Below are 26,065 nucleotides of genomic sequence, written 5' to 3'. Positions count from 1 at the left end.
TAGAGAACAAATAATTAGAAAAATAATGGATTTCACTAATCAAAAAATGGGGTGGGTGGGTGCGGTGTTGGTGTCTGACCCTGACCATATGCCAACACCTATTGGTGAGGATGGCAACACTGAAAATGGAATGCTTTCAGGCGGATGATGGTCTGTTCCTAACACCAACATTATTTTTGCATTATTTAAGAAGGAATCCAAATAGATTGCTGGGTCAGATGAGAGATAAGAGAGATGTGTGTATATATACCATAGTTATTTAAAGAAAAACTGAAAATTTAATTGGAATAATTATACATGACTCTATGCCTATCTATGAATGAAGTTTTTAGGGCAGAAAATGAGCAGAGGTTGTAAACTTGCATTTCTGAGTCTGGTTAAATAAATGGCGTAATCAAATCTCCCTTTATGACGGAGGAGAGTTACTTCAACTGAAAAGGTTTTCCATTTCCAGTTCTTGAAATCCAGTTCAGTGTTTATGACTGTTCTTCAGAATCCCAGGTCTACCTGAAGGTCACAAAAACACCCCTGCCTCTGTTGAGTTAGTACAAAACTCCATGTCACAATATATTAGTTTTCAAAGAGAAAACTAAAACAAAGAGATGACACCAACACAATTACATTTCCTGAAACACCTGAAGATAACTCTTTTTTCCTCCAGGAAGTCGTCTATTCAGTATGTTAAATAACCAGCACACATACATTTTAATGTTGGATTATTTGTTGGAACAGCTAGCTACCAGCACCTGTAATTCAGCATTGTTGCTGGAATGGAAGCAAAAAAAAAAGTCATTGTCATGTCACTTTTTGTTTTCTTTTTATGCTATTTGAAACAGTAGCAAAAAAAAAAGGTAAAATACCTGCTAAGAGCCCAATTCATCCATCTTTTGTGAAGACAAGAATGGAGTAGAGGGGCAGCTAAGTTTGTTCTGTGGTTTTCATCTATGCCTAAAAGTCATTTCCAACACACAGGAATTGCAAAATGGGGTTAGTTATTCCTTTTTAAGGGAATAAAGGATTTTAAAAAATAAATAAATACCATGTATGAGAAAGGGATGTGCTTTGAAAAAAAAAAAAACAAGAGAGGGGAAGTAAAATGTTCATCCTTCTATTTTATTGGCAAAACTCAACAAAACATTAAAACTGTCAAAGAGTAAGTCAGAAGCACAAGCTTCCAATGTAGTTACATTAAAAAAAATAAAACCAAACCAAAAAAATCAAACCAAAAGGTGTCCTACTAGTCCAAATCTAGGAAATCAGAATCAGGTATTGCACAGGGGGAAAAACACTCTCAAACACACTCCTTCCCCCTTGGAGTAGAACAAGCCAAGGTTTGAATTGCACAGCAACTCAGCTTAGGACACACACACATGCACAAACAAACATTTAGAGATGAGGAAACAGTGTGCTTTTGAACTACCTGTACAAAGTTTAAGAAGACATAGAAAAGGGAGGAAGAGAAGATAGCAGACCTATGGGGCTATAAAACACATTTAGGGAGCCAGCTTGTATATAGAGGAATGTTTACAATTTTAAAAATCCAGAGCATGAGTCCTCCTAGTTTAGAGCAAAGCAATGATGCATTCTCTTCAGTTGACCTACAATATAGCCATGTCATGCAGGATGAGAAGTCGCCATTATTGGCACAGCATGGGCTGTACAAAGCCAAAGGCCTAGCTGAAGCAACAGTTAGGCTTGATAGGGTGCAGCTGTGAGTCAGCACCATCCTCAGATGCCCAAATGTTTTGGCTGTTCTACCACATCTCTGGAGAGGAAAGGAGGGGTGATGTCAAAGAGATGACATGTGTTTCTGATTTAGAACAATTTGCATTTTGCCTGGGACCTGTGGTCAGAGTGCAGTCTGCTTTGGGGTATTATCCTTTGCTTAGCACCACGTTTACCAGATGGAAAAAGCCAGCTCCTAGAATGGGTTCAAATGGACACTTGGCTATCTTTTCAAGTCTCAGGCGCTATCAGAGATATTTAGCATCTCAATCTTAAAAGCATTAGATACAGAAGGCAGGCAAACCCAGCCTTGAAGGAGGATAAGCTTCCAGTCAGATACAGGGTATTCTTACACATCTGAGTGAAAGGTATGAAATTCTTGACTCTAATTTCATTGAGCCTCCTCAAATTAGGGAGAATCATGACTTCAAAGCCTCTTCTCTTCTAAAGTCAAACTCTTGCATCAATGGAAGATGATCCCTGGTAAGTTTTGCATGCCAATTTCACCAGCAGCTTGTTTCTCCTGCTCTTTTAAGATGCCTCGATTTAAATATATTTTGTGCACAAAACTTTTTTCTATGGGTCCTTACATTTGTGATCCAGTGTCCTCAGAAAGCCACCTATTTTTCAACAATTTCAGAACAGAATCCATAGTTTCAATGAGATTTAAGAATTCTTGCCCAAAACTCCCTTTGGTCCAGTTTCAGTTCACTCTTCTTGACCAAGTAGAACAATCAAATTATTTAATCTGAACTGTTCAGGTAGAACAGCATGTTTATATCACATTCTCTGAATATTAAGTGTTGGGAAGTTTTAAGTGTTGGGTTGCTTTGCTTTAGAACCCCCCCCCCCCAAAAAGGGACAGGAAGTGATGGAAGACTTGGGTAAACAAAACATCTCAGGTTTATAATTAGGATCTGCCTATAATTGTGCTCATAGGACTTGCACATTGTTAAGTCTGTGCACCAAAATATTATAAATTGATGTGGGTATCCTGTGCCTATGCATGAGTCTAGGAACCAAATCCAGTGGCCATTCTTTTTTAGGCAAGAAATCAGATGGCTGTACAGGAACTTTTCTATTTATTACTACTACCGTCACTACAAGCCCCTGGATAAAAATGTGCCATTAACGCTAGCTGATAGGAATAGTTCCCTTTATACTGATGCGTTTTATAGTTACTCCTATCTCCTGAAAATGAAAAGGTAATTTCTGTACTGATAATGCTTTGTCCTTAGATATGGCAAATACCAATGGCCTTTTCGACTTGAGATTTTTATCCCCTTTTCAGCAAACTTCAACCTTTCCAAACATATTTTGAATATGCTTATAACTGGCTGCTATTTCCTAAATCAGCGAATGTAGAAAGCAGAAGGAGGTAATATATAAGACCGGAAAGAGAGAGAAAAGGGGGGAGGGGGAAGAAACCTGGAGAGGAGGCACTTTGCTCAAAACATTTAGTGCGGCAGTCTCAAAACTCAGCTTGCAGCAGCTTAAATTGAAAGGAGTGGGATTTGACCTGGTGTTCCCTGTTTTTGCAAGATATACAAACACCCTTTATAGCATGGGGCTTGCAATACAGGGACAACATAGTAAAGGGAATAAAAGAAATGGAGGAAGAGGGATATATTGTGCTGAGAGGATGCAAACCAAGCCCATAGCTTGCTTTGGAAACTTGGATTGCTTGTCCATGTGACTGTCACCCAGAGTTTACACAAGTAATTGAATACTACAGTGCCTGAATAACAAGAAAGGGCTATAGCAAATAAACACGCGTGTCTTCTGTATGCCTTCTCAAAAATTGTGCTAGCAAATTTCCAGTATAGAATATACCAAGACGATGGGCATTGCTACGGTTGAAACTATTGAGAAGGACAATACCCCCTGCTGGGAAATCAGCAGAATCGGTGGGATGAAGCTTCAGTGGATCTAAAAGGGGGTTGCAGATGCTGCCTTTAGGGAGATATCACAAGGTTGCACAAGGGTGGCGTGGGGGTGGGGCAAGTATCTGAAACGGAGCTCCACCAATAGCTAGAAGGGAATAGTTTTTCCTGCTTTGAGAGCAGCAACGAGGGTCAAGAAAACTTGGAAGCAGATAGGAATGAAGTATCAGGCAGAGGTATCCATCCATGGAATGTGATCGCGGTGAGGGATGTGGCAGTCAGCATTGTTCAATACCCACTACATGAATAAATAACAGCACCGTGGCCAAGCCCAAACAGAAAACTCTGGATCCTCTGTGTGATGGACATTCAAAGAAAAGGCTAGCCAGGTTCCCGTGCTACTCGGCTTCTCTGCCCTCCCAGGAAACGATGAAGGCACGCTGAGTGCTACACGGCTGTTTCCTGATCCTCCCGCTGGATCATTTGATAGTGCTGTCGATTTTCGAGGTAGGCAGCCAGGTCGGGATCGTTTGCCTTCTCAGCTCTGTGCTTGGGTGTGTCTCCCTGTGAGAAGATGAAACAAAAGGGATAGACTGGAGTGCAAAACTCTTCGATACCACAGAATTTCACCCTCCTCCTCATTTTTGAACTCCTCAACTCTGCTGTGATCCATTAGATGTTTGGCCCATCTAATGGTTGGCAATTTGAGGGGGTTAACAGTCTCATCTAGGATTTTTAAACTAACAAATTTGGGTACGATGTGGAAAACGTATTCTTAAAAAAACCCACAGATTTGTAAATCATATTTACATAGCTACATGAATTATATCATTTATAAAAGTGTCCAAGAACTGTATAATTTAATTTTAATTTTGGGCTCCATGTAACTCCCACAGACAGGAACATCAGATCATTTGGCTGCTGCTAGCTCTTGCTTGTCTCATAAACAAATAGATAAGTGCATGCGTGCGCACATACAAGCACACACACATTATATTTGTACACTGGGGCAAGAGACAAATGAATGCAAAAAGGCATATTTCTCCCCCTTTTTATATTACAGATGTAGAATACAATAGAGAATAGAATTCTTTATTGGCCAAGTGTGATTGGACACGCAAGGAATTTGTCTTTGGTGCACATGCTCTCAGTGTACATAAAAAGACAAGATACATTCGTCAAGAATCATAAGGTACAACACTTAATGATAGTCATAGGGTACAAATAAGCAATCAGGAAACAATCAATATCAATATAAACCGTAAGGATACAAGCAACAAAGTTACAGTCCTGCAGTCATAAGTGGGAGAGGAGATGGGTGATAGGGACGATGAGAAGGCTAATAGTAATAGTAATGCAGCCTTAGTGAACAGTTTGACAGTGTTGAGGGAATTATTTGTTTAGCAGAGTGATGGCGTTTGGGAAAAAACATGTACATGTATAATGACAAAAAATAATAATGCCTCTGTGACCTTTCACATCAACTTTGAACTCTGTGAACTGTGCGTTCTATTTCCCATAAATAAGGACACCTATATTAGATGCACGTACTAGTTATCCTAAGTAATCTGTATTCACATGCAGCCCTGAAAAGAAAAGGGGCCCAAATGTTGGGCTGTAGCTACATACACAGATTCCAGTCTTGCCTCAAGAGATGTGGGGAAAAAGCCGTAAGACTGGAATGGTCTGCCTGGATGGGAAGCTTTGGGGTTTCTGGAAGATTAGCAACTGACAGCTAAATAAGTCCTCAAGGGCCTGTTTGTATACCCACTCCGTTCCCCTTAACTGGATATTAGGAGGGGGAGCCTGTTTTTCCATATCCTCTCACTGCAAGTGTGTAAACAAGGAAAGTGAAAAAGTTTGACATGAGCTTGTGTTTCTTAACTTCATAGCTTGTCTACTCATTCTGAGAAAGTAAGAAGGAGTGTGGGGGTGCTGGCTGAGTGAAGTATATGCCTGGGGAGGCTCTGAAATATCATCCTCACAGCCTTACTAGTTCTCCTAAATCCCCAAGAAGCTCATATTTCACGAACGTACTGCAGCCATCTGGACTGTGTCCGCTAATGAACTCCTGCACTCCATAAAAACTAAATCTGTTAACAGTTTTCAGCCATGACTCCCCTTTCTTCCCCCATAGCACAAACTCTCCCTCCCACTCATTCACAACCCCCACACTTCACCAGCACTGAATAAACACGCTGCTGAGAAAGGCCAAGGAAAACTGGCTAGCTGCCTCCTGTACTGAAAGTGGGAAAGAACAAGTCTCCCACTGTGACCCTCACCTCCTAGCAGAAAGCAAGCGAGGGAGGGAGGGAGGGAGAGAGGAAGGAAGGAAGGAAGGAAGGAAGGAAGGAAGGAAGGAAGGAAGGAAGGAAGGAAGGAAGGAGGAAGGAATCCAATTAATCAAAATGATTTTCAGAAATAATGGCTAGTTATACTCAGTGGAGTATACTGGGGTACAGACATGCCTCCTTTACAAGCAGCCACAGATAGATGTAGCTATACAATGTAGCTATAGCTGTAGATGAGATAGAGAGATAAGTTCTTAGCTTCACTTCCCTCCCCTTATTTACCGAATTTACAGAGTAAGAGTTAGAAGGGACCTTGAAAGTCTTCTACAGGTAATCTTCGACTATAACAGTTTGTTTAGTGACTGAAAAATGTGACTTATGACTGTTTTGCATAATTATGACCTCCCCATAATCATGTGACCAAATTCAACCGCTTGGCAACTGTTTCATATTGTCATAGTGCAATCTCACATGGACCATTTTCTGTTTAAAATGGTTGGCCATTCCAATTCCAACTCCAGCAACTGTCACTTTATGATGTCCATGTCACTGATGAAAGGTTAGAGGTTCAAGGAGCTCTCAGAACTGTCTACAAAAATCTACATGCAATTGGTGAAAGATTTCGTTGCTTGCTTGACATGCTCCCATGCTTTTATAGTCCATTAGGATCTATTCTAGCTAAATGAATTCATGAATCCCAAGAAACTTTGCAAAAAAAGAGACACAATGTGTTTTCATTGGGTATGACTACTATTCAGCTTCAAATCACAACTATGAATTGCATAGACAATTCATCAGAAAATATATATGATAGGTCAGCCACTAGGAGTCTCAGTGCCAAAGAAGATCTTCAGTTATTTCTTTAAGTCCCTTGCCTTAGGTATTAAAATAGAGCTATGGCCGTGGATCTCTATATTTGAAGATTCTGCAGCTATCTGATATTAAAAGTAATTAAATTTTTAGCAACAGCTTGGGGTCAGAAAAAGTTACAGTGAGGCAATTTTACAACAAAGTTAGGAAAAGGAAAAGGTGGAATGAGATATTCCGCATTTACTATTTAGAGAAGAAACCCTCTGCAACATGGGCAGCTTAAGAGATCAGACAAAACCATTTGCCAAGCTGTTATCTTAAATGAAACAGACCACTCACTACCAAATCTATCTTTATCTAATACACGGTCTACTTTTCCTACTGAGTATAATTCATTTCCTTCCTGGCCAGCACCTTTTCAAGATCCATTTGATCTACTCAATCTGGTATAACTCCCAAGTGGAGACGGGATTTACAGCTTCCAGAATTCTCATCTGATATGAATTCCAGTTCTGACTTTTTTGGGCGGGGGGAGGGGGAGGGAGAACCTGGTTTATATATTTAACACAATTCTCAAGTGTCGCTAACAGTGTGTTAGCGGCACATTTATAATTCGCTAGCCTGAAAAATTAATTAAATAGCGGGATAGGAAGTCACCTGAGCTATCCTTTCTTGTGGATACACTACTCTGCTACATAAAAAGATTGCTTTTGATTCTGAACTCAGAAACAGAACACAGAAATTTCACTCCACTTCATGTTCAAGGCTCCATTGGGGAGAAGAAATTCTTACCTGCACATCTGTTTTCATCAGTGAAGCGCCAGCCTCCACAATGTAATGGCAGATGGTCCGCTGACGAAGGGCTGCAGCCTGATGCAAACTCGTCTCGCCACTAACAGGAAAATAAAAATGGAGAACTGGGATCAAAAGTACGTACCCTCCTCTGCTATGTTCCAAAGATAAACAATACATAAAGGTCCAACAAAGCCCTGGCTGGAACCAGGTTCTTGTATGTTAATGTTTGCATGGCCTTCGTAAAACATGGGGATCAGTTCTTACATCAGCTAGGAAGAAAGGCTGAAGGACAGACAACAAAGAGGGAAAGTCCTCCCTAGCAAGTCAGACTTAGCTTTTTTTTAAAAAAGCTATTTGGAGAAAATAGCAACTTGAGGGTGAATGTGGCATTAAGAAATAAAGTTATGACTGGAGATTTCTGGTCTACTGAAGTTCTTCTATAATTCTCTTGCACCAGAATTCTCTGATGACCTGCAGGCTGCCCACCTTTTCTACAAGTAGAGCTGCTGGCAGGAAAATCCACAGTCACAAATCCTCTTTCAAAGTCAATACTAAGCAGCAGAGAAAGCTGGGATTTTAGAGGACAGGGATAAGGAAAAAGAGTAACCTTCTACTGATTTTTTTTTTAGACATATTTATGCTTACAACACAACCTATTAAGTATGACAGCTGTCAAAGCCATGATCCCAAAGGACAGACTGCAAGGTTGAACTATCCTTCCCCACATACAAGACTGTCTAGAGCAGGGGTCTCCAACCTTGGCAACTTTAAAGACTTGTGGACTTCAACTCCTAGAATTCCTCAGCCAGCAAAGCAGAGCAAAGTAAAGCTGGCTTAGGAATTCTGGGAGTTGAAGTCCACAAGTCTTAAAGTTGCCAAGGTTGGTGATCCCTAGTCTAGAGTCAAATATTGCATGGGTGGCCATCAGTGGTGGGTTCCTACTGGTTTGGCTGAAGTGGTAGTAATTTGGTGACCTGGGTCGCTGGAACCAGCAGCGACCAGGTCTGCCACGCCCCTGAACCGGTTCTGCCAGCGCCGCCGATGGCGCCACCATCTCATTTTTTGCTTCTGCCCATGTGCTATTTTTTTTGTAGTGCACATGTGTGCGCGGCGTGAGCCTGATCAAACCGGGAGTAGCAGCTGCCAGAACCCACCCCTGGTGGCCATACAAATTTGAATGAATAAATGAATGAACAGATGAATACATAAATACACATGCACCCATATATAAAGAACTGGGTCAACTGAAAAAAAAACCCCACTATACAAGTTCCCTTATGATTTTCTGCCACCATAACATAGAATGGACTTACTTTTCTTCTTCTGCCACATCCAAAATCTCTGCAGGAGCTGGATTAGAGAAAGAGAGAGAGAGAAAAGAAGATCAATCTGCATGATATGATCCATGCCACTATTTCCCCCTTCTACTATAGATGGAGAATCTATTTTCTTTCCACATTAAAGTGGAATTAACATTTCTCATAAATACTGAAACCATTCTGTAAAATGCATTATATTCATCTTCTAATACTTAATATATTCTATATCTGTTTTATATTTTCTACTTATTTATTTAGTTATATCGCACCTTTGCTATTTTTTTATAAGTAACTCAACATACCTAATAATCTTTTTTCCTTCTACTTTCCCCACAAGAACAACCTAGTCAGATGACTTGGGCTGAGAGAGATTGACTGCCCCAGTCATCCATCTGGCTTTTGTGCCTAAGGCAGGACCAGAATGCACCGTTTCCTGGTTTCTAGCCTGGTGCTTTAATTACTAGACTGGCTCTTTCCACAAAATCTATGGTTGTCATATTGCCATATTGATTTACACAGGTTCACTGATTCTCTCAGCAAACAAGAATACCAGAAAGCTGCTTTGTTTGCCTATCTCCTCAGAGAAAAAGATATCAGTCAACTGGAATAGTGAAGAGCACCGGATAAATCTACGGATAACTGGGCAGTGACATTATTATTTGGCTTTCTGATAGACAAGGGTTTCGTGACTGGGCAGGAAACCAGCTTCAAAGTGGCAAGCCTCAATTAATGTTAGAAAAATATCTGTAACAACATTCTCTCAAGGCTGAAGTCAGGATAGCATTACCCCAGCCATACAACATAGTGAGAATCCAAAATAAAAAGAGTATGTTTAAATCTATTGCTCTTGTTGATTAGTTTATTACACTGATGACTGATTAGAACAATGTTTCCCAACCTTGGCGACTTTAAGTCCTGTGGACTTCAACTCCCAGAATCCCCCAGGATTCTGGGAGTTGAAGTCCACAGGACTTAAAGTCGCCAAGGTTGAGAAACACTGGATTAGAACAATCACAGCTGAGAAGGTCATCCATTTTGCTGACCTGACTTACCGTTTTCAATTATATATTTCACAATCTCCTTGCTCCCTGATTTGACAGCATGGTGAAGGACAGTTTGACCTGTGGGATCACGCATCATCAAGTCTTTGCCAGCCCGGTGCAATTCTTTGAACTAGAGCGACACAGAATCACTTGAAATCAGCCACAATACAGACATTATTGAGGTAAGCCTCAATCAAAGCAATTTACGCAAAAGTTTAAAACAAGCAGCAACAAAAGAAGATCACTGGAAAAAGAAGTTAACAGTTAATCACTTGGATTGTGGTATGAGCCAGAAGCAATTAAAAAGGCCTTTCCAGCAAAAGGATGTTTTAGTCTCCCATTCAAAAGAAAGTATTACTGGATGTAATCAGAGGCAGCTGATCTGATATATTTAGAGAATCTGTGAGACAGTGTTCTTCTCTGCATTCACTGTTTCACATAAAAGAGTAAATTTGCAGCCAAATCCTATTTCTGTGCTGGTAACAGTGAGGGACATCTGGCAGGTGGACTTAACCAGGTGCTACATCATCCACATCAAAGGCATTGCTTTATCATCCAAGAGAGTTAAATGGCCAGGTCTCTTCTGCTCTATTCACTGGTTGCTAAATCTCAGTTAACTAAAAACAATTTTCTTTCACATACTATGCTAGGACCAAAAAATGAACAATATTATGATGAAATGCCTTAGTTATATACCACGCTAAGATAACAGCTGCCATCCTGTAACACATCAAACCACACATTATCTAACCTACTTCACCCTGAAATAAGGTAGTATGCAAGTCCAATCATAAGAGGATTGATCCTGATGCACCAGAACTACAAAGCCCTATTGTGATCAATAAAAAGAATATTGCCAAAATGGAATGTGAAAAATATTGTTGCAGAGCATAAAAAGCAGGGAAGTTCACACAAGTGCTGAACTGAACAGCCTGCTCATACATTACAAGGGTCCAAAGTGTTAATGCTTTATAAATAGTAATTACTCAGTTTCATCACAATTCTTCCTGTCTTCTTATCCTCTATCTTCTTAGAGGATATGAACACTATTAAGAGACATTAATGGAATAATCTGATGGGCTTTTATTTCTCTTTGTTGAAGCAAGCACTGTCTTAATTTATAGTTGGCTCGAGGAACACATCCTAAATCTCCCTGTAAGACAATGTAATAAAGGCTGTACTACAGCTACTACTGACACCGAATATAAAACACTCTGCCAAATTGCCCTGAATTCTGAAAAAATAGATACAAAGAGGACATCCAACATATTTCTAGCAGAGATCATTATGGACAAGGAGCAGGAATTAGGATTTTCATCTGAATTCAGCAGGATTAGTTAGTTAGCTAGCACTGCTGAAGTAGCTTGGTCTAGCGGTTAAGGCAACAGGCTAGAAACCAAGAGACTGTTAGTTCTAGCCTTGCCTTAAACACAAAACTTGTTGAATGACCTTGGATCAACACCCTTGCTTGGCCCTAGGAAGCAGGAAATGGCAAAGCAGTTCCAAAATCTTGCCAAGAATGTTGTAGGGACTTGTCCATGAAGTTGCCAGGAGTCAAAACTAACACGAAAACATACCCATCCACACATAAAGTAGAAAATGCTGTGTTCTGACACTCTTAATTGTACTGCAAATGAATACTGGACGGGTATGATGGATCCATACAACTGGAATTCATTCGAGTTCTTAGACGTCTGTCATCCTAACTGAAAGTGTTAAGTTGTAACTTGTCTAAATACCTTTACTGGAAAATTAATCGCAATTCTCTTCATACCTTCTAGGTGTCACAATACAGCTCTGACAGAAACAGGAGGCCCTCAGTGAGCCTATGCGGTATTCACTGGATGAAAGGGCCACCTGGTTTAAAGGAAGTCTGCACTGCAGGTGAAGGATAACAAACAAGCTGAAATCAACAAGTCAAGTGGCCCCACTAAGAGATTGGGAAGAGATTGAGAAGTAACGCAAATAAAACTCTTACATACAACCCTAAATAAAACCACTATGGATGATCTTGCTGTGGCATATTCTTCTCAACATTGCACCTTGATTTTTGCCCAACAGAGCTGTTACCTTGGAGAAATCGTTATTCTTGGCAGCATCTATCAAAGCATCATCTGTAAAAGAAGAGACAGCAGACTGCAAAATGAAGTAGTTGACAAAAAGATGGCAAGACATGTGAGGAAGGCAAATACCAAAGAAACAGCAACTGGAGTCAGCGGGGTGGGAAGGGGAGGCTGACAATAATTCTGCTTAGGGATAGAAACTGGTTAATGAACACAAGAGATAATTACCCAGAGAACCTCCTAAAATTGCTTGGGACTTTTGTGTACTGCTATGTTCATTAGGATAACTCTTACTTCCATCAATATCAGACAAGTTGCAACCCAAAACTTCTAGAGCTTTTAATCAGGAGGGGGAAGCCTGCGATTTTACTCTCATTCAGAAGTAATAATAGAATCCTAGTGTGAAAAGGGAGAGAAAAGGCATAGGTTTTTTTCTTTTGTGAGATTCGTAATTGGATCCCTCACTATTCTGTATGAATGAATGAATGAATGAATGAATGAATGTATGTATGTATGTATGTATGTATGTATACATATACATATGTTTGTATGCACACACATATGTATATGTATATGTGTGTGTGTGTATATGTGTAAAAAGCTCCCAATTAAGTGAATGGGAGCTTCTTTCCTATGGAAAACTATAGGACAGAGGACTTGCTCACAGCAGGAAAAGAAAGTGATGCGAATCCCAATTTACATGTTAAAAATAATCAACAAAATTTGGTTTTATGCATGTAAACTTTTCTGACATGGAATGTAAGCTCCATCAGTCTGCCCAGAAGAGATAAGGCTCCCAAAATTTAGATGCAAAATATATGTTGCTGTGGAGGCAAGATAATTTATTCAAATTCACCATTTCCTGAGTAAATGTTCTATTGTTTACATTTCAATAGAAGATGATGGCTTGAACTGTGGAGTCCTTGGTGCTCTCTGAGCTTGTTTGTTTGCTTGCAGATCCTGTTTATTACACAACTACAGTGGTAATGATGGTTCCTTGACTAGGGTATTGTTTTCTACTTGAAATAAGGGGGAGAAAACAGCAGCCCCACCAACACTGAACTGGTAAAAGTTACTGTACATAAACCCCACATTCACTAGCACTGATGATGCTACCTATAATGGAATGTCTATAAACAAAACAACCAAGAGAGCACCAAGGGCTTCACTATTTACACTTCACTGCTCTTAGCTACTCATTTTTATAGACATATTCTGTTTTCTTTTTCCTCCCATGCTGCTACAGGTGTTAAGATTAACTTTTGGTCGCTGTGACATTTTTTCCCCAAATGTTGTGAGTTGAGGAAAGCAGTATGCAAAGCCAATGCTTCTTGCCTTCAAAACAATTATCCAAGCAGAATTCCCCAAGTAGGGATCCAGCCACTTTACATTCCTATTGTAGGAGGGATGAATAAAACTTTAATTTTCCTGCATTAGAACACATTGCATAGTGCTCTAGTCTGGCCCCTGCTTGTAGTTCTGTAATGCTCTTTTATCTAAACATCACCTACAGATGCTAAAAGTAAAACTCCACTGCAAGCTGTACTAAAACACTAAAACACTTTCCAAATCTGGACATGTTCCCAATGTGAGATTTCACCTTCAAGAGCAAGTACACCGATGATCAAATTTCTTTCCCTAAGCGTGAATATTCAGATAAATATAACTGGACACAGCACTGATGCTTCTCACTCCCAGGTTTGTATCTGTTATGCTAAAAAAAGTTAGAAACAAATTATACTGCAAGGAAATAAAGTGAACTAAAGGTCTCACCTTTAAGGGTCTGGCTGCTGTCCACTGCTGAGCTGGAAGAACAAAACAAGAAAGATTAAAAGCTAAAAAACAAGTCCTTTCTATTCAAATCCCTCCCTTCCATAAGAATTCCTATTCTATTTGCCTAGGATCAAAGATACAGAATAGGAAGATTTTGGTGTTCCTACAGATTAGTAATTCTGATTCGTGCTATTTAAGGAATTAAGTCATTTAAAGTAAGTAGCTGATCCATGAAGTTTTTAGGAATTCACATCCTCTCATCCTGGCTTGTTCACCCAGTTTGAACCACTATGCCATTCTGTTAAAATTAAAACAGACTATCCAATATTTCAATTACTGAGGCTGTGGGTATAGAGAGTAAGGAATATGACCTTGGCACAGGTGTTGTTGCCCAGGTAAAAGGCACTAATGTACTTTTTAAAGTCCAGAACATTTAGATAACCTTTGGAACTGGCTCAGGCTGACACTTCCTGAACTTTATTCACTGAACTACAAGAATGAGGAAGAGGAAGAGGAGGAACAGCGCAACAGACTTGCAAAATGCTGTTAGTACAGTCAATCTCAATAGAAGTTGTTGGAGCCATCCTGTGGAGTTGATTTCATGGTCTGGAATTTTTAATGAAGCTGGCAAATAAGCCCTCCTATCCCAATTCAAAGATTCATTTCCTATTTTGTATTAATCTATTTTTCCTTGGGGTCCTTCCCTTAACCTAGCCTGGTCTTTCTTACCTCTAATCCCCAAGCAGACAGCCTCACCTGGAGACTGGTGTAGATGGTGGTGAAATTGGGAGAGGAAGGTGTTGCTTTGTAGGTGTTGAGGGAACATCAACAAGATCAGGCATGGCAGATGTGCCCACTGTTTGAGTGCGCACCAGTTCTGGGTCTAACACAAACAACTCATCCTGGGAGATTTCTGTTACATAATTAAGATGTTCCTGGAAATATACAGATAAATAATTTTAGGGACAGAATTATTTTTTCTACCATTATTAACTAGTGAGGACCTCAATCAATATCATTTGATAATATGCGGCAAACCACTGCAATTGTTTTTTTCTATATAGGTAAAGGTCCCCTTCACAAATATGTGCTAGTCATTCCCGACTCTAGGGGGCGGTGCTCATCTCAGTTTCAAAGCTGAAGAGCCGGTGCTGTGTGAAGACATTCTCCGTGATAATGTGGCCGGCATTACTAAACGCCGAAGGCGCATGGAATGCTGTTATCTCCCACCAAAGGTGGTCCCTATTTTTCTACTTGCATTTTGAATTACTAGGTTGGCAGAAGCTGGGACAAGTAACGGGGATTCAAACCGTTGAACTGCTGACCTTTCTGATCGACAAGCTCAGTGTCTTAGCCACTGAGCCACCACATCCCTTATATATGTGTGTGTGTGTGTGTGTGTGTGTGTGTGTGTGTGTTGTATTTGTGCTGATAAATAAATAAAGGGAGACTAATATAGATCTATTTCAAGCTATTTAGCTCTCATCAGCTAGCCATACCCTTACTGGGATTAGAACCTGTGCTGTATAATCCCAGTAAGGGTATGGCTAGCTAATGAGAGCTAAATAGCTTGAAATAGATCTATACTAGTCTCCCTTTATTTATTTATCAGCACAAATACAACACAAATGTAACAAAGGCAACAGTAAAAATATTGGGTTTCTATCTGGATGGTCTCTTATGACGAGCCGATGGACAGAGAATGGAAGCAGTGAACTTCCTCCCATATTTGGGCATACCAGGGGTTGTGACTTTATATATATATATGTGTGTATGTGTATGTGTGTATGTATGTGTGTGTGTGTATATATATATATATATATGTATGTATGTATGTATACATACATACATACACACACACACACATACATACACATATACATCAAAAATAAACAGAAAAATATTTAGCTTGAGATAGTAACTATTTCTGAAAAAGAATTCATTCATTTAGTCCTGTAGTACTGAATATTTAAAAAACAAATAAAAACCAACATGCATGCCCAAAATCATGTTTTTCCATAAAAGGCATGAAAATATACTTTTTATTTTTTTATTTATTGGAGAAGCTCATTGTCCACTGTCTTTGCAAAACAAAGTAAAGCTCACCTGGGCACGGTCTATTCTATAAAAACGATCTGCTGTGGTTGCTGTAAAAGAAATACATGTTACTTAGTATTTATACAGAATCCCAGCAAGTAATTAATAGCAGTTATAGCAATAGCAGTAGACTTATATACCGCTTCATAGGCCTTTCAGGCCTCTCTAAGCGGTTTACAGAGAGTCAGCATATTGCCCCCAACAATCTGGGTCCTCATTTTACCCACCTCGGAAGGATGGAAGGCTGAGTCAACCCTGAGCCGGTGAGATTTGAACCGCTGACCTGCTGATCTAGCAGTAGCCTGCAGTGCTGCTTTTAACCACTGCGCCACCTTGGCTCTTACGTGCTTTCATTAAGTGCTTTCATTTATTTTCTCAGTAATTTAACTGACATTGTCTACCTATTTCCCAATTTATCTGTGTAGCTGCAAGCCCTGGAATTTGCCTTTCCAAAGGGACAATTGGAAGATGTTGAATTCTGAGCCCAAGGCTGTATTCCATAATTGAATGCTGAATACAATAAGCCTGACATAGCCTTGGCAATGTTAGCCGCTTTGATAAAACATGATTTACTGCATTAAGGTAAGCAGATTAAATTATTCTCTTATTTTTAGTCATGCTTGAGTACAAATAAAAAAATCAGCTTCATTAAAATGTGCTTTCCTTTTCCTTGATACATGTTTGTGTATGCTGAGTATGGTGAGTTTTGACAAAACCTCATTCATTTCAAAGTCTACTCGGTGTGACACATGTGCATGACGCACTGAATATATTGTTAAAAGTCACTTTCATATCTTGACATTTAAACTGATAGGTTATTATCATCACTATCTGCTAATCAATGAAAGAATAATTCAAATTAAATAAAATCCATTGAGTGCCAGGGATTCATGTTAGCAGGAGGTACTCCCATCTTTGACAGCTTAAGTGACATAAAAATTTCCATGAGGAATAAAGTAAGAACCAGCTGCTCCTAAATGCTTTATCATACCATGTTATTCTCCATCAAGATCAGCAGATGCATACACAGACCCCTCCCAGTTAGGATGATGTAAGGGAACTCAGGCAAGCATTTCATGCTTTTTTGTATAGGCTTTTGGAATATGACTGCAACTAGGTGAATAATTTTCTGCTGTCTTAACAATTTTTCAATTTTTTCCAGAAGATTCCTGACTCATTTCACTTATCCTCAAAAGCTAAGGTAGATTAGCAAGAAGATAGGATACAAGCCATGATACTAACACAATTCCTTTACTGATATTGCTTCAGCAACATGTTAGAAAGCTGTCTTCTGCCTTCCAACAACAGGGGAATTTGCTGCCTTACTCAAAAGGCATGGCTCAGTTATAAAGAAAATATAGAGGTACCCAGCTTCCCAGTTTGTGGCCCTTCTGATATGTTGAACCTCCAATGCATCCAAAAGCCAGGAGTAAGTGGCTGAGCTGTATGGAAGTGGAGGGGAAGCACTCACACCCAACAGATCAGAATCACTAATCCTCTTGTTTTGCACTGTACCAAGGCTCCAGGCATAAGAGAGCATTCAGCTAGGAACTACGGGGAAGTACAGCCCAGGTGACTAAATTTTGTGGACTTCCCTTACCTCTATTGGATTTTCAGAATGCCGTGGCCAAGGGGAGGTTGCTATGGCTGGACCCTAGGAAGACTGGGGAATTCTCTTTGGGAATAGAGCAGAAGTGATGGGGAAGGGAGGGGAGCTCATGACACAAGCCAGAGCAGATTAGAAGAGTGAAAGAGCCTCGTTTATCCTGTCCCGGGGAGAGATTTACAGTCGCAGAGCTGTTGATGAAGGCCAGTAATTCAACCATTTTAATGAGCCTGTGTTGCCCTTGAATACCACTCCAGCTTTTTTCCATTGACACATTTCCCTCTGTTTGGAACATGCTGCTGGGAAACTGGCAGAAAAAGAGAAAATAATCTGCAGCAACAATATCTGGGAACAGGATCCTCAGATAGGGGCACAAAAGAGATGGCCTTTTCTCACTGGGATCCCATAATCAAATGTGTCCATGTGCCTGTATGTTGAGCATCAGGGTTGGTGATTTCATCTCTTTATTTGGGAACAAGATTACACGATGATGTACATTTGGAAGAACCATTTTCTCTATTCTTTGTGAATAAGGGATGGATTGAGTGAACAAGAGACTAATAACTGACACCAATAGAACATTAGTATCCTACAGTTCCTTGAGGGAGTAGAAATAGAGAAAAGATTTTAAAAACCCAGAGAAAAAGGATGAAGGGAGATAGGCAGTTAACAAGTATGAAAAACACACAAACAAATGGAATCAGGAGGGAAGCAGATGAATTAACTTTTTCTTTCTCTCTTACATACCTTGATTAAAAGGAAGAATGCAGAATAAAGTTCAATCTACCAGCATTATATAAAAAGAACCTGCAGTGGCATGAATCTCTCCCAGTGTCCTCCTCAGTCTTGATTGTGGCCTGCCCGTTTTTACTTTCTGCACTCTCCACTATCTATCCTGGTTAAATCTCACTGTCTCTCATGTTGTCCTCCTCTATTAGATCTCTTAAGAGCTTTGTTCCAATTGCCTACTATAACCTTACTGAAGGGAGGCCCGGAGGGATGTGCTACATCAACAGACTCCAAAGATCATGCAAGCTGCTCCCTGTGTGTTTGGGAACTTACTCTGGCTTTGCTTCAGGGGGACAAAAGCTCCTATTGTCTGAGCCTGTGGGAGAGTCTCAGAGTCTTGCTTAAACTAAAACCTTAAAAAGAGCTGAAGCGTGCTACTAAAAGTGAAAAGTACAGCTGAAAGCTTTAGGAAGGCCTTCAGGTAGGGGGCAAATTGCAGCTGGGAAAGAAGTTGGAACAAAAGTGTGTTTGTAAACAAGTTTTTGCTGCCCTGCGGAGCACTTGGGAAGGTTTGCAAAACACAGCTGGTTGGGTCACAGGCCCAGCGAGGGGGGAAAAATAATGAAATCAATTGTTATTACTTCTCTTGTTACTCCCCCCAACCCCCAAAAAACCTATAATTGAATTTGATGCACAAAAGGTAAATTTCAATTGCAGCAGATTCATTGGTATTCACTGTTTGCATGAATCCTTAGCTAAGTTGTGATGAAACTGCTTTAGCTTCCTCAGCCTTTTCCTGTAGAGCCATCTGCTGGCCAAGGAGTAAATCTAACTTAGGCATCATCATTCCATCCAACAGGGACAAATGGCAACGGATGCCAATGGGAGTTTATACCTAAAATTGGTAACAGATGCCAATGGGAGTTTGTCCCTAAAATTTTGGATAAGTCAAAAAAGTTCTGCAATTGGATGAAAGTGAAGCTTGTTCAAGACATTTTCTTGAAGCCAAGGTCCTATTTTTCTGAAACACAAAAAGTCTTCTTATCCATCTTAATTTTAATCCATCTAAATCCATCTAAATGGACCCCGATATTTATATTGTAAAAGAACACTGTTGTATAATGACTGCTGTTAGCTTTTTTCCTCTTTTTATCTTTATTCAAATAAACTTAAAATACAAAACTCCATTTTTTAAAAATAAAAAACACAAAAACAAGACATTAAAAAAGGGCATGGTGACGTTTCTGTAAAAAACAACCAAGGCAGTTTTAGTCTGATCAAACAGAAATTAATTCCCAAGTCATGTGACATAATTATTCTGTTTTGGTTTTACTTTATTTCAAGTACTGAGTTTAGTTCATTAAGGACATTTCAGAGAAACTGGATCAGTTCAGATTCAGAGAGGATAATAAAGATGATCAATGATCAGAAGACAAGAAACAGATTGAAAATGTGGTTAGATTTAACCTTAAGACCAGGCAATGGAGGATATATGATAGGACATCACATGGAAGTCAAAACCAGCTTTCTCTCATTCCAGAGTTTAGGACATGGAATGAGGAATTTAAGTTACAGAAAGAAAGATTGAGTTATCAGGTTAAAAAAAAAACATCAGAAAGGCTTCCCTTTAAAAATTCAGTTCCAGATGTTTGCCTCGGATGATTTATTTTTGATTCTTGCAGGAGTATTGCACTTAATACTCCTGCAATAATCAAAAATTAAATCATCCCAGGCAGTATTGTATTCAATAACTAAATGGCCCCGTCCAACTCAAATGTTTCAGTGATTCCTGCATTAAATTCTAAAGAGGTCCTTCTAGCTCTTGTGTACTCAAGAATAGCCAAAAAATGGACAGGGAAGGCAACGAAGAACAAAAGAAATTTCCAAAGGTGCTATTAATTTCCATGTGAAAGAAATCCTATTATAGAAACATTTTCTACCACAGCGCCAATGTTAGTAGCAAGACTTTCCCAAGGTGGTGACATGGGAAATCTTTGATGCAACAGTTCCCACATATTGATTCTAAAGTTTACGGATAACCACAGTCATATGTACTCACAGTCTAGGAAGCACCATTTGGGGGAGAGCTTCTGGCATGACAATATCTTTGGTTTGGCTCCATCTCCCTCCTGGATCAAAATAAATGAACAATAAAAAAAACCCAATTGCCTATGTTCCTATTTCATCTAGGCTTACTGTCTCTTCCGTTTTCTTTGTCCTATCTATATAACCCAGGTAGACTCAGTGCATGTACGTTAAGAAATAGTACTAGCATACATACTAGAGCATAAAGTTTTACAGCTCAACAAACATGCCCCAAATGCCACTGAACAGATACTGATGCAAGTTAATCATACCACATGGAAGCAACAGAAGGAAAAAAGGACTCACAGGTAAGAGAGAAAAAGATACAAACCTGAGGAAATAGATTCTGAATAGTGGAAGTGCAAGAAGGGAAGTCCTGTGGAAAGGGAAGGAGCTGAGTTACCATGACAGTAATGAAGAGCTTCATTAGAGATCCAGTTTTGTGTAGTGGTTAAGCTGCCAAATTAGAAACTGGGAGACTTTTGAGTTCTAGTCCTACCTTAAGCACAAAACCAGCTGGGTGACTTTGAACCAGTCACACCAGTGATGGCGGTTGCAACGGGGCCAGGCTTCCTCCACATGAATGTGCATGGTGCGCGCATGCGTCTTACCTGCCAGCGACACCTCTGCAACGCTCCAGCTGCTTGGCGGAGCATCGCGCAGGTGCTGTATGTGCCATGCGCATGCGCGGAAGCAGCAAAGGCTTTAAACGACAGGTAAGGAGCGAAGGCGGGTGGGTGGGCCCTCCAGAGCACCATACTGGAACAGTACCCCATGCTACGGGCAGGCTCCTGTACGCCTGTACTGGGGCGTACCACCTGCAACCCACCACTGAGTCACATCCTTTCAGCGCAAAGGAAGCAATGCAAAACACTTCTGAAATGTTGACAGCATCCCCCCTCCCCAAGCTCTCACTGACATTTGCAGGTGTAGGTCATACCTATGATAAGCCTCTGTGGATCAAGTGCCTCAAATCATAAGGAGACTTTGAAGACAGGAACTGACAGTAGAACTCAAAATGCTCAAAAATACCACCCCAGTAATTCAAGGACCACACTATCACAGCTTCTATCATATGTTGCCACTAAATGAACCAATTTCGTAACTCTTCCTTTCTACAATAGTCCCAACTATCTCAAGAAACTGAGAGATGTAAAGTTTCAGGTACCTTTTAAGCCTAAACATTTGCATTCTTCATTACCTAGTTCAGTGATGGTGAACCCTTTTGGCATCGAGTGCCCAAACCGGAACGCGCGTGCATGTGCACGTGAGAGTGCCAGAAGCTCGAAGACCAGCTGGCGGGTGTGCACATGCACACCGGCCTGGTTTTGGCTGTTTTCAGGCCATTTTGGGGCTATTTTTCAGGCCATTTTCAGGGCTGTTTTTGGCCCGAAAAAATGGCCTGAAAATGGCCTGTTTTTGGGGCGTTTTCCAGTGCTCCGGTGCCTGGGAAGACCAGCTGGCGATGGCGCATATGCCCACAGAGAGGGCTCTATGTGCCATAGGTTCACCATCATTGACCTAGTTGATAACTACTAGACAAAGAATGAATCCAGAATGTAAGAGAGAGAGAGCAGAAAGGAGAGGGGTTAGAAGTAAACAAATACCCATTTTATTATATATTTTTCTATAAATCTAGTTTCAAGAGGAACCTTCTCAAACTTAATGTCCCAGATGAATGGCAATTAGTCTAGGCGGATAGGAAAATTACTTGAAGCCACCAAGTAAGAGAAAGCTGCTCTTTCTAGAAAGGGAGGCTCTATCACATTCAAACTGTAAGCTGAAGGAGGAAAACAGCAGGATGGTTCTGGTGAAAGAGGAATATTGCTTGTAAATATTTTCTCATTTTAAATTCAAGCTTCTCTTAGACATAAAGGCAGGTCTATGATGGGTTTTTTCAGATTAAGGCAGAATAAAGAAGAAATTAACATTTAGAAATCTCTCCTAACTGAAGTTCTCTCTAGATTTGAGAATGAAATCATTGTGGAAAGCATTTGTCTCTATCTCGCAAATCAAGTAGGATTACAACTTCATTTGGAATGTTTCTTTGAGGACATTAAATGAGTAGTTAGTTCTCTAGATTATAACAGGATTATAATCTAGATTATCTGTTTCTTAATTATGGATATTTACATATCTCCTATCAATTAAACTCTTTGGGTAGTTCAGATGGATTAAATTATTATGCTGCCTACTCTAGCTGGATTTATTTCTTTACATATAATTCTTATTAAGGATTTTGATCACAATAGTTATCTATTGTAAAACCAATACAAACTAAACTTAAAAGAAGAAAATAATAACAAAGAATGAAAATTACAAGGATAAAATAAGGAAAAGAAAAATACAAAAGAAGTTTCAACTTTTACTACAATATAGACAACGTCAGCTCCCTATAAGGTTACAGGTATTTATCTCTTCATCCCATATTTCATCCCTAATGTATAAGCAAATGCATATAAATATCAACTGTTCAATGTTGGTGACAGCAAAAGGGTTGCCAAAACTTTGCAAATAAATATCTTATTTTAACTTTGAACAAATAAACCAACTTTAAATTCCCCCATTTAATTCTGACAATTTTATTCTTGAATCCATTCAAAGGATTCTATTTCTCTTCAATTCTTTATTTCATTGCACATACTTCTTCAAGGATTTAACAAGTTTCTTTTGTAGATCCAGTAAGAGAACATTTTCCAGGTCTTTCTCTTGGTTGTCATTTGTATTTTCCCTTATATTTTTTTAAAAAATCACTGTTCTGTGGTCTCCTTGTAAGGAGCTGCCACCTGGTACACATGTGAGTGATCTCTTGCCCTCTCCTTGTCTGGGGAGGTTTTGAAAAACTGGTCTACTCCCCTCTTGAAGCCTTTCAATGGTTTTTTTCATTTCTATCGTGGTGTTCAGCTCTGTTATTCCAAAGGTATTTTCAGTTTGCCATGCCTCCCTCAGAAATCAGTGACCCCATTTGGATTTGTTTACTCCCTTGTTTTGTCCACATATTTCCTTTATACAAATGGTATTTTTACAGCTCAGCCTGAATTCTTTGCCAGAGCGTGTGAGGAAGAATTCTGAATTTAAACAAAAATAACCCTCTTTCTTTTTCCTCTATGTGCAGTGAACTGGGAACAAGAATATCTCCTTATGTATTATCTGCTTTTAACTTCAAAACAAGAAAAATCATTATCATCATAGAAGTACAGATAACTACTGAAGTAAGTGTATGACTGAGGTATGCTGTCTGACCAGTCATAAGTGCAGCAAGACTGCACTTTTCCTTTACAATATATTTTCTGGCAACTCACCTCTTGAAGCCTTTCAATGTGGGTCCGGCAGAATTCCAAATCACTGTCTCCTGGAACCACAATAATTCCTAAAGGCACGGCTGTAAAAAATGTTAAAAATGCAATTACTTATGTCTGCTAAACACATTGCTCAGTATGCCAAGTATTTCACTTTGGTTTATAAACCCCTGAGAAATTGCTAACTCATCAGCACTTCTGAGGGAAAAAAGTTCTCTATGTGGGAAAATTTTCAGAGATTTTCATTGTGGACTAAATGCTTTTTCTAAAAGTGTGCCATTCCTCACATTCTGATGCAAGGCCTTTTTAATATTTATCTTTATTACAATGCATCACAATGGCCAAAAGCGGTCTTATTTTAACATTGGTCACTTGCCAGACATTAAGAGAAGGTGGGTACAATAATAAATAAACAGTTGCAAATTCCAGATGTTCCTGTAGGGTGCTTGGCCTTTCTATTTAAACAAATACCCCAATTACTTACAAGCTTCTTTGAGTTTCTCCTTGTCATAATGAAGTGCCTCATAGTCATGCATGCCAATTCGGCTTACACGGATTCTTAACCGTTCTGGAACTGGTTGTTGACTAAAAAAAAGGGAAGCATATATGTTTGAAAAATTAGGGAGGATAACATTATTGTGTGGGGAAAAAAAAGGAGGCGATGCTACTGATTGAGAACATGACAGGTAATATTTTCTAACAATAGCAATAATTTCAACGTGTCACATTTCTACAAACTTCTCTTAGTTGTGAACAAGCATGCTCAACAGCTGCATGTTGTACATGTAGTTCCACCCTGAGAGAAATGTTTGATAGCTACTGAAGAAAAATTATCCTGGACAAGATAAGCTCTACTGCCTATCTATTGCAGATAGGCAATAGAGCTGTGTACATTTGTATCTACTGGGATAAGGCTAAAAAGGAAGAGTAATATTGACAATCTATTACTGTCATTTCAAATGGGGAGCAGGAGAATGCAAGCTACGGTATATTTGACCTCCAGATAATAGGAAGTATTGCTTAAAGAGATATAAATGTTTATTTTTCCCAGACCTACACTTTTGAAGGTATATATGGCATAGCTCATCCATCCCAAGAAAGCTGCTGCTAACATAACGGCCCCCAACCTTTTGGGCACCAGGGACTGGTTCTGTGGAGAGAGGTTTTTCTGCAGACCGGAGGGGGTGTGGTTTTATGTACTGCCTGAATCTGGCGGATGGGGCTTTGCTTGTTTGTGCGGCCCAGTTTCTGGCATGCCACAGCCTGGTGCTGGTACATGGATTGGGCGTTCGGGACCCCTGTGCTAACATTTCCCAAAATATGTAATAATCAATATCAGTGAATTAGTAAAATCACTGTACATTCCCCAAATTATTCTGATAGTAGGGCAATCATCAGAAACCTATTTGTAACATATAACATCCCTTCCTTAACATTTCTTTGATTTGATTACTAGGAATCTGAAATAACTTTGAATTTTTCAAATAAAGGTCTCTGAGGAGAACATTGGGTTTGCCTACAATTTTTGTGGGGATTTAATGGGTTAAGTAGAGGATAGTTACTGAACCTTTTATACTAACGTAATTCTCTTTGATTTCATAATGTCATATACAGCCTTCACCTAATAATGTGTTCCAATGTGCCGTAAGAACCTATTTAAAATAAAGTAATGAATACTCAAATTGAATTTAAAATAATTGCCTAAAATTTCAGAGCGCTATAAAACTGTCTTATAGCCTTATAGCCTTCCCTGACATTGAGATTTAGAGTTTGGGATGTGATCGAAATCCAACAGAAATTGTAGCAAAACTGAATACTGTGAACTGGTGAAACCTCCTTTCTCGCTTGTACCAAAGCTTGGGAGATCCTCCCTATGGTACATACTCATTCAATAGAGGCATGGAGTTTCTCCTCTTGGTCTTCTGCACCATGTTTGCTTGGTTGCGCAGTGAAATGCGTATGCAGGAAGCTCCCAGCTTACAAGGTTCCCCGTCCACCTGCATGGGGATGGCTTTGGATGTGGTAAGTACCACCTCCCGGCACTGGTACAGCCGCTCTCCATGGCCGCCCACTTGCAGTGCTGCCTAGAGAACAAAGAAGAAGGTGAAGTAAGTGGATTATATATACTTCATTCTAATAGTTAACATATAAGATACAGCTGGGTCTCAAAATGGGTTTCAGTTCAATCTATTCTGAAGAACCCTTGTATATGCAGGGTCCAACCTGTAGCCTGAGATACTCAGGAGACATGAAATTTGTCATAGAATTATACAATTGGCAAGGAATGTAAAATGACATGTAGCCTAAAAAGAGCCTTGCACCTTTGGACATAACAAATCACCTGCTTTCAGACAATAATTTTTTGGGGCTTAGCTCATTCCATCAGAAAACTTGGCTTGCCTGCAGTTTCCACCCCACTGACCCAAAGTGCTGCAGTTGAGTCCCAATGGCATATGGAGTTGTAATATAACAGTGATGCTCAAAAGCCTCAGGAGCATTTCTTAGCCTTATATCCCCAAACATACCATTTGCAAAGTCATACACTTA

At 39.7% G+C, this 26,065-nt stretch overlaps 1 protein-coding gene across 10 annotated transcripts in view; it reads right to left on the bottom strand.

Annotated features, from left to right (window-relative positions):
• Positions 1–1,092: 1,092 nt before the first annotated feature.
• The window catches only part of DGKZ (diacylglycerol kinase zeta), a 151,836-nt gene continuing 126,863 nt past the window's right edge, over positions 1,093–26,065 (bottom strand). For 7 of the 10 annotated variants that reach the window (XM_087720182.1, XM_087720189.1, XM_087720213.1 and 4 more), the window contains 13 exons: positions 25,403–25,602; positions 24,003–24,103; positions 23,522–23,601; positions 20,551–20,595; positions 20,194–20,263; positions 15,809–15,849; positions 14,459–14,637; positions 13,703–13,734; positions 11,937–11,980; positions 9,876–9,996; positions 8,818–8,854; positions 7,502–7,601; positions 1,093–4,172 (listed from right to left, as the gene is read on the bottom strand). In XM_087720182.1, coding sequence (XP_087576308.1) covers positions 4,056–4,172; positions 7,502–7,601; positions 8,818–8,854; positions 9,876–9,996; positions 11,937–11,980; positions 13,703–13,734; positions 14,459–14,637; positions 15,809–15,849; positions 20,194–20,263; positions 20,551–20,595; positions 23,522–23,601; positions 24,003–24,103; positions 25,403–25,602 — 1,167 coding nt within the window. In that variant the 3' untranslated portion in view covers positions 1,093–4,055. Of the gene's footprint in view, positions 4,173–7,501; positions 7,602–8,817; positions 8,855–9,875; positions 9,997–11,936; positions 11,981–13,702; positions 13,735–14,431; positions 14,638–15,808; positions 15,850–20,193; positions 20,264–20,550; positions 20,596–23,521; positions 23,602–24,002; positions 24,104–25,402; positions 25,603–26,065 lie in introns of those variants that run through there. The other 3 variants (XM_087720204.1, XM_087720171.1, XR_015697340.1) reach the window with 2 other exon arrangements.

This window comes from Thamnophis sirtalis, unplaced genomic scaffold (genome assembly GCF_051295495.1).
Source record: "Thamnophis sirtalis isolate CommonGarterSnake01/CBP01778 unplaced genomic scaffold, rThaSir2_p1.2 scaffold_1, whole genome shotgun sequence".
Taxonomy (NCBI): Eukaryota; Metazoa; Chordata; class Lepidosauria; order Squamata; family Natricidae; genus Thamnophis; species Thamnophis sirtalis.
The sequence above is the reverse complement of the archived record's forward strand: the minus strand, read 5'-3'. Positions and strand labels throughout refer to the sequence as shown.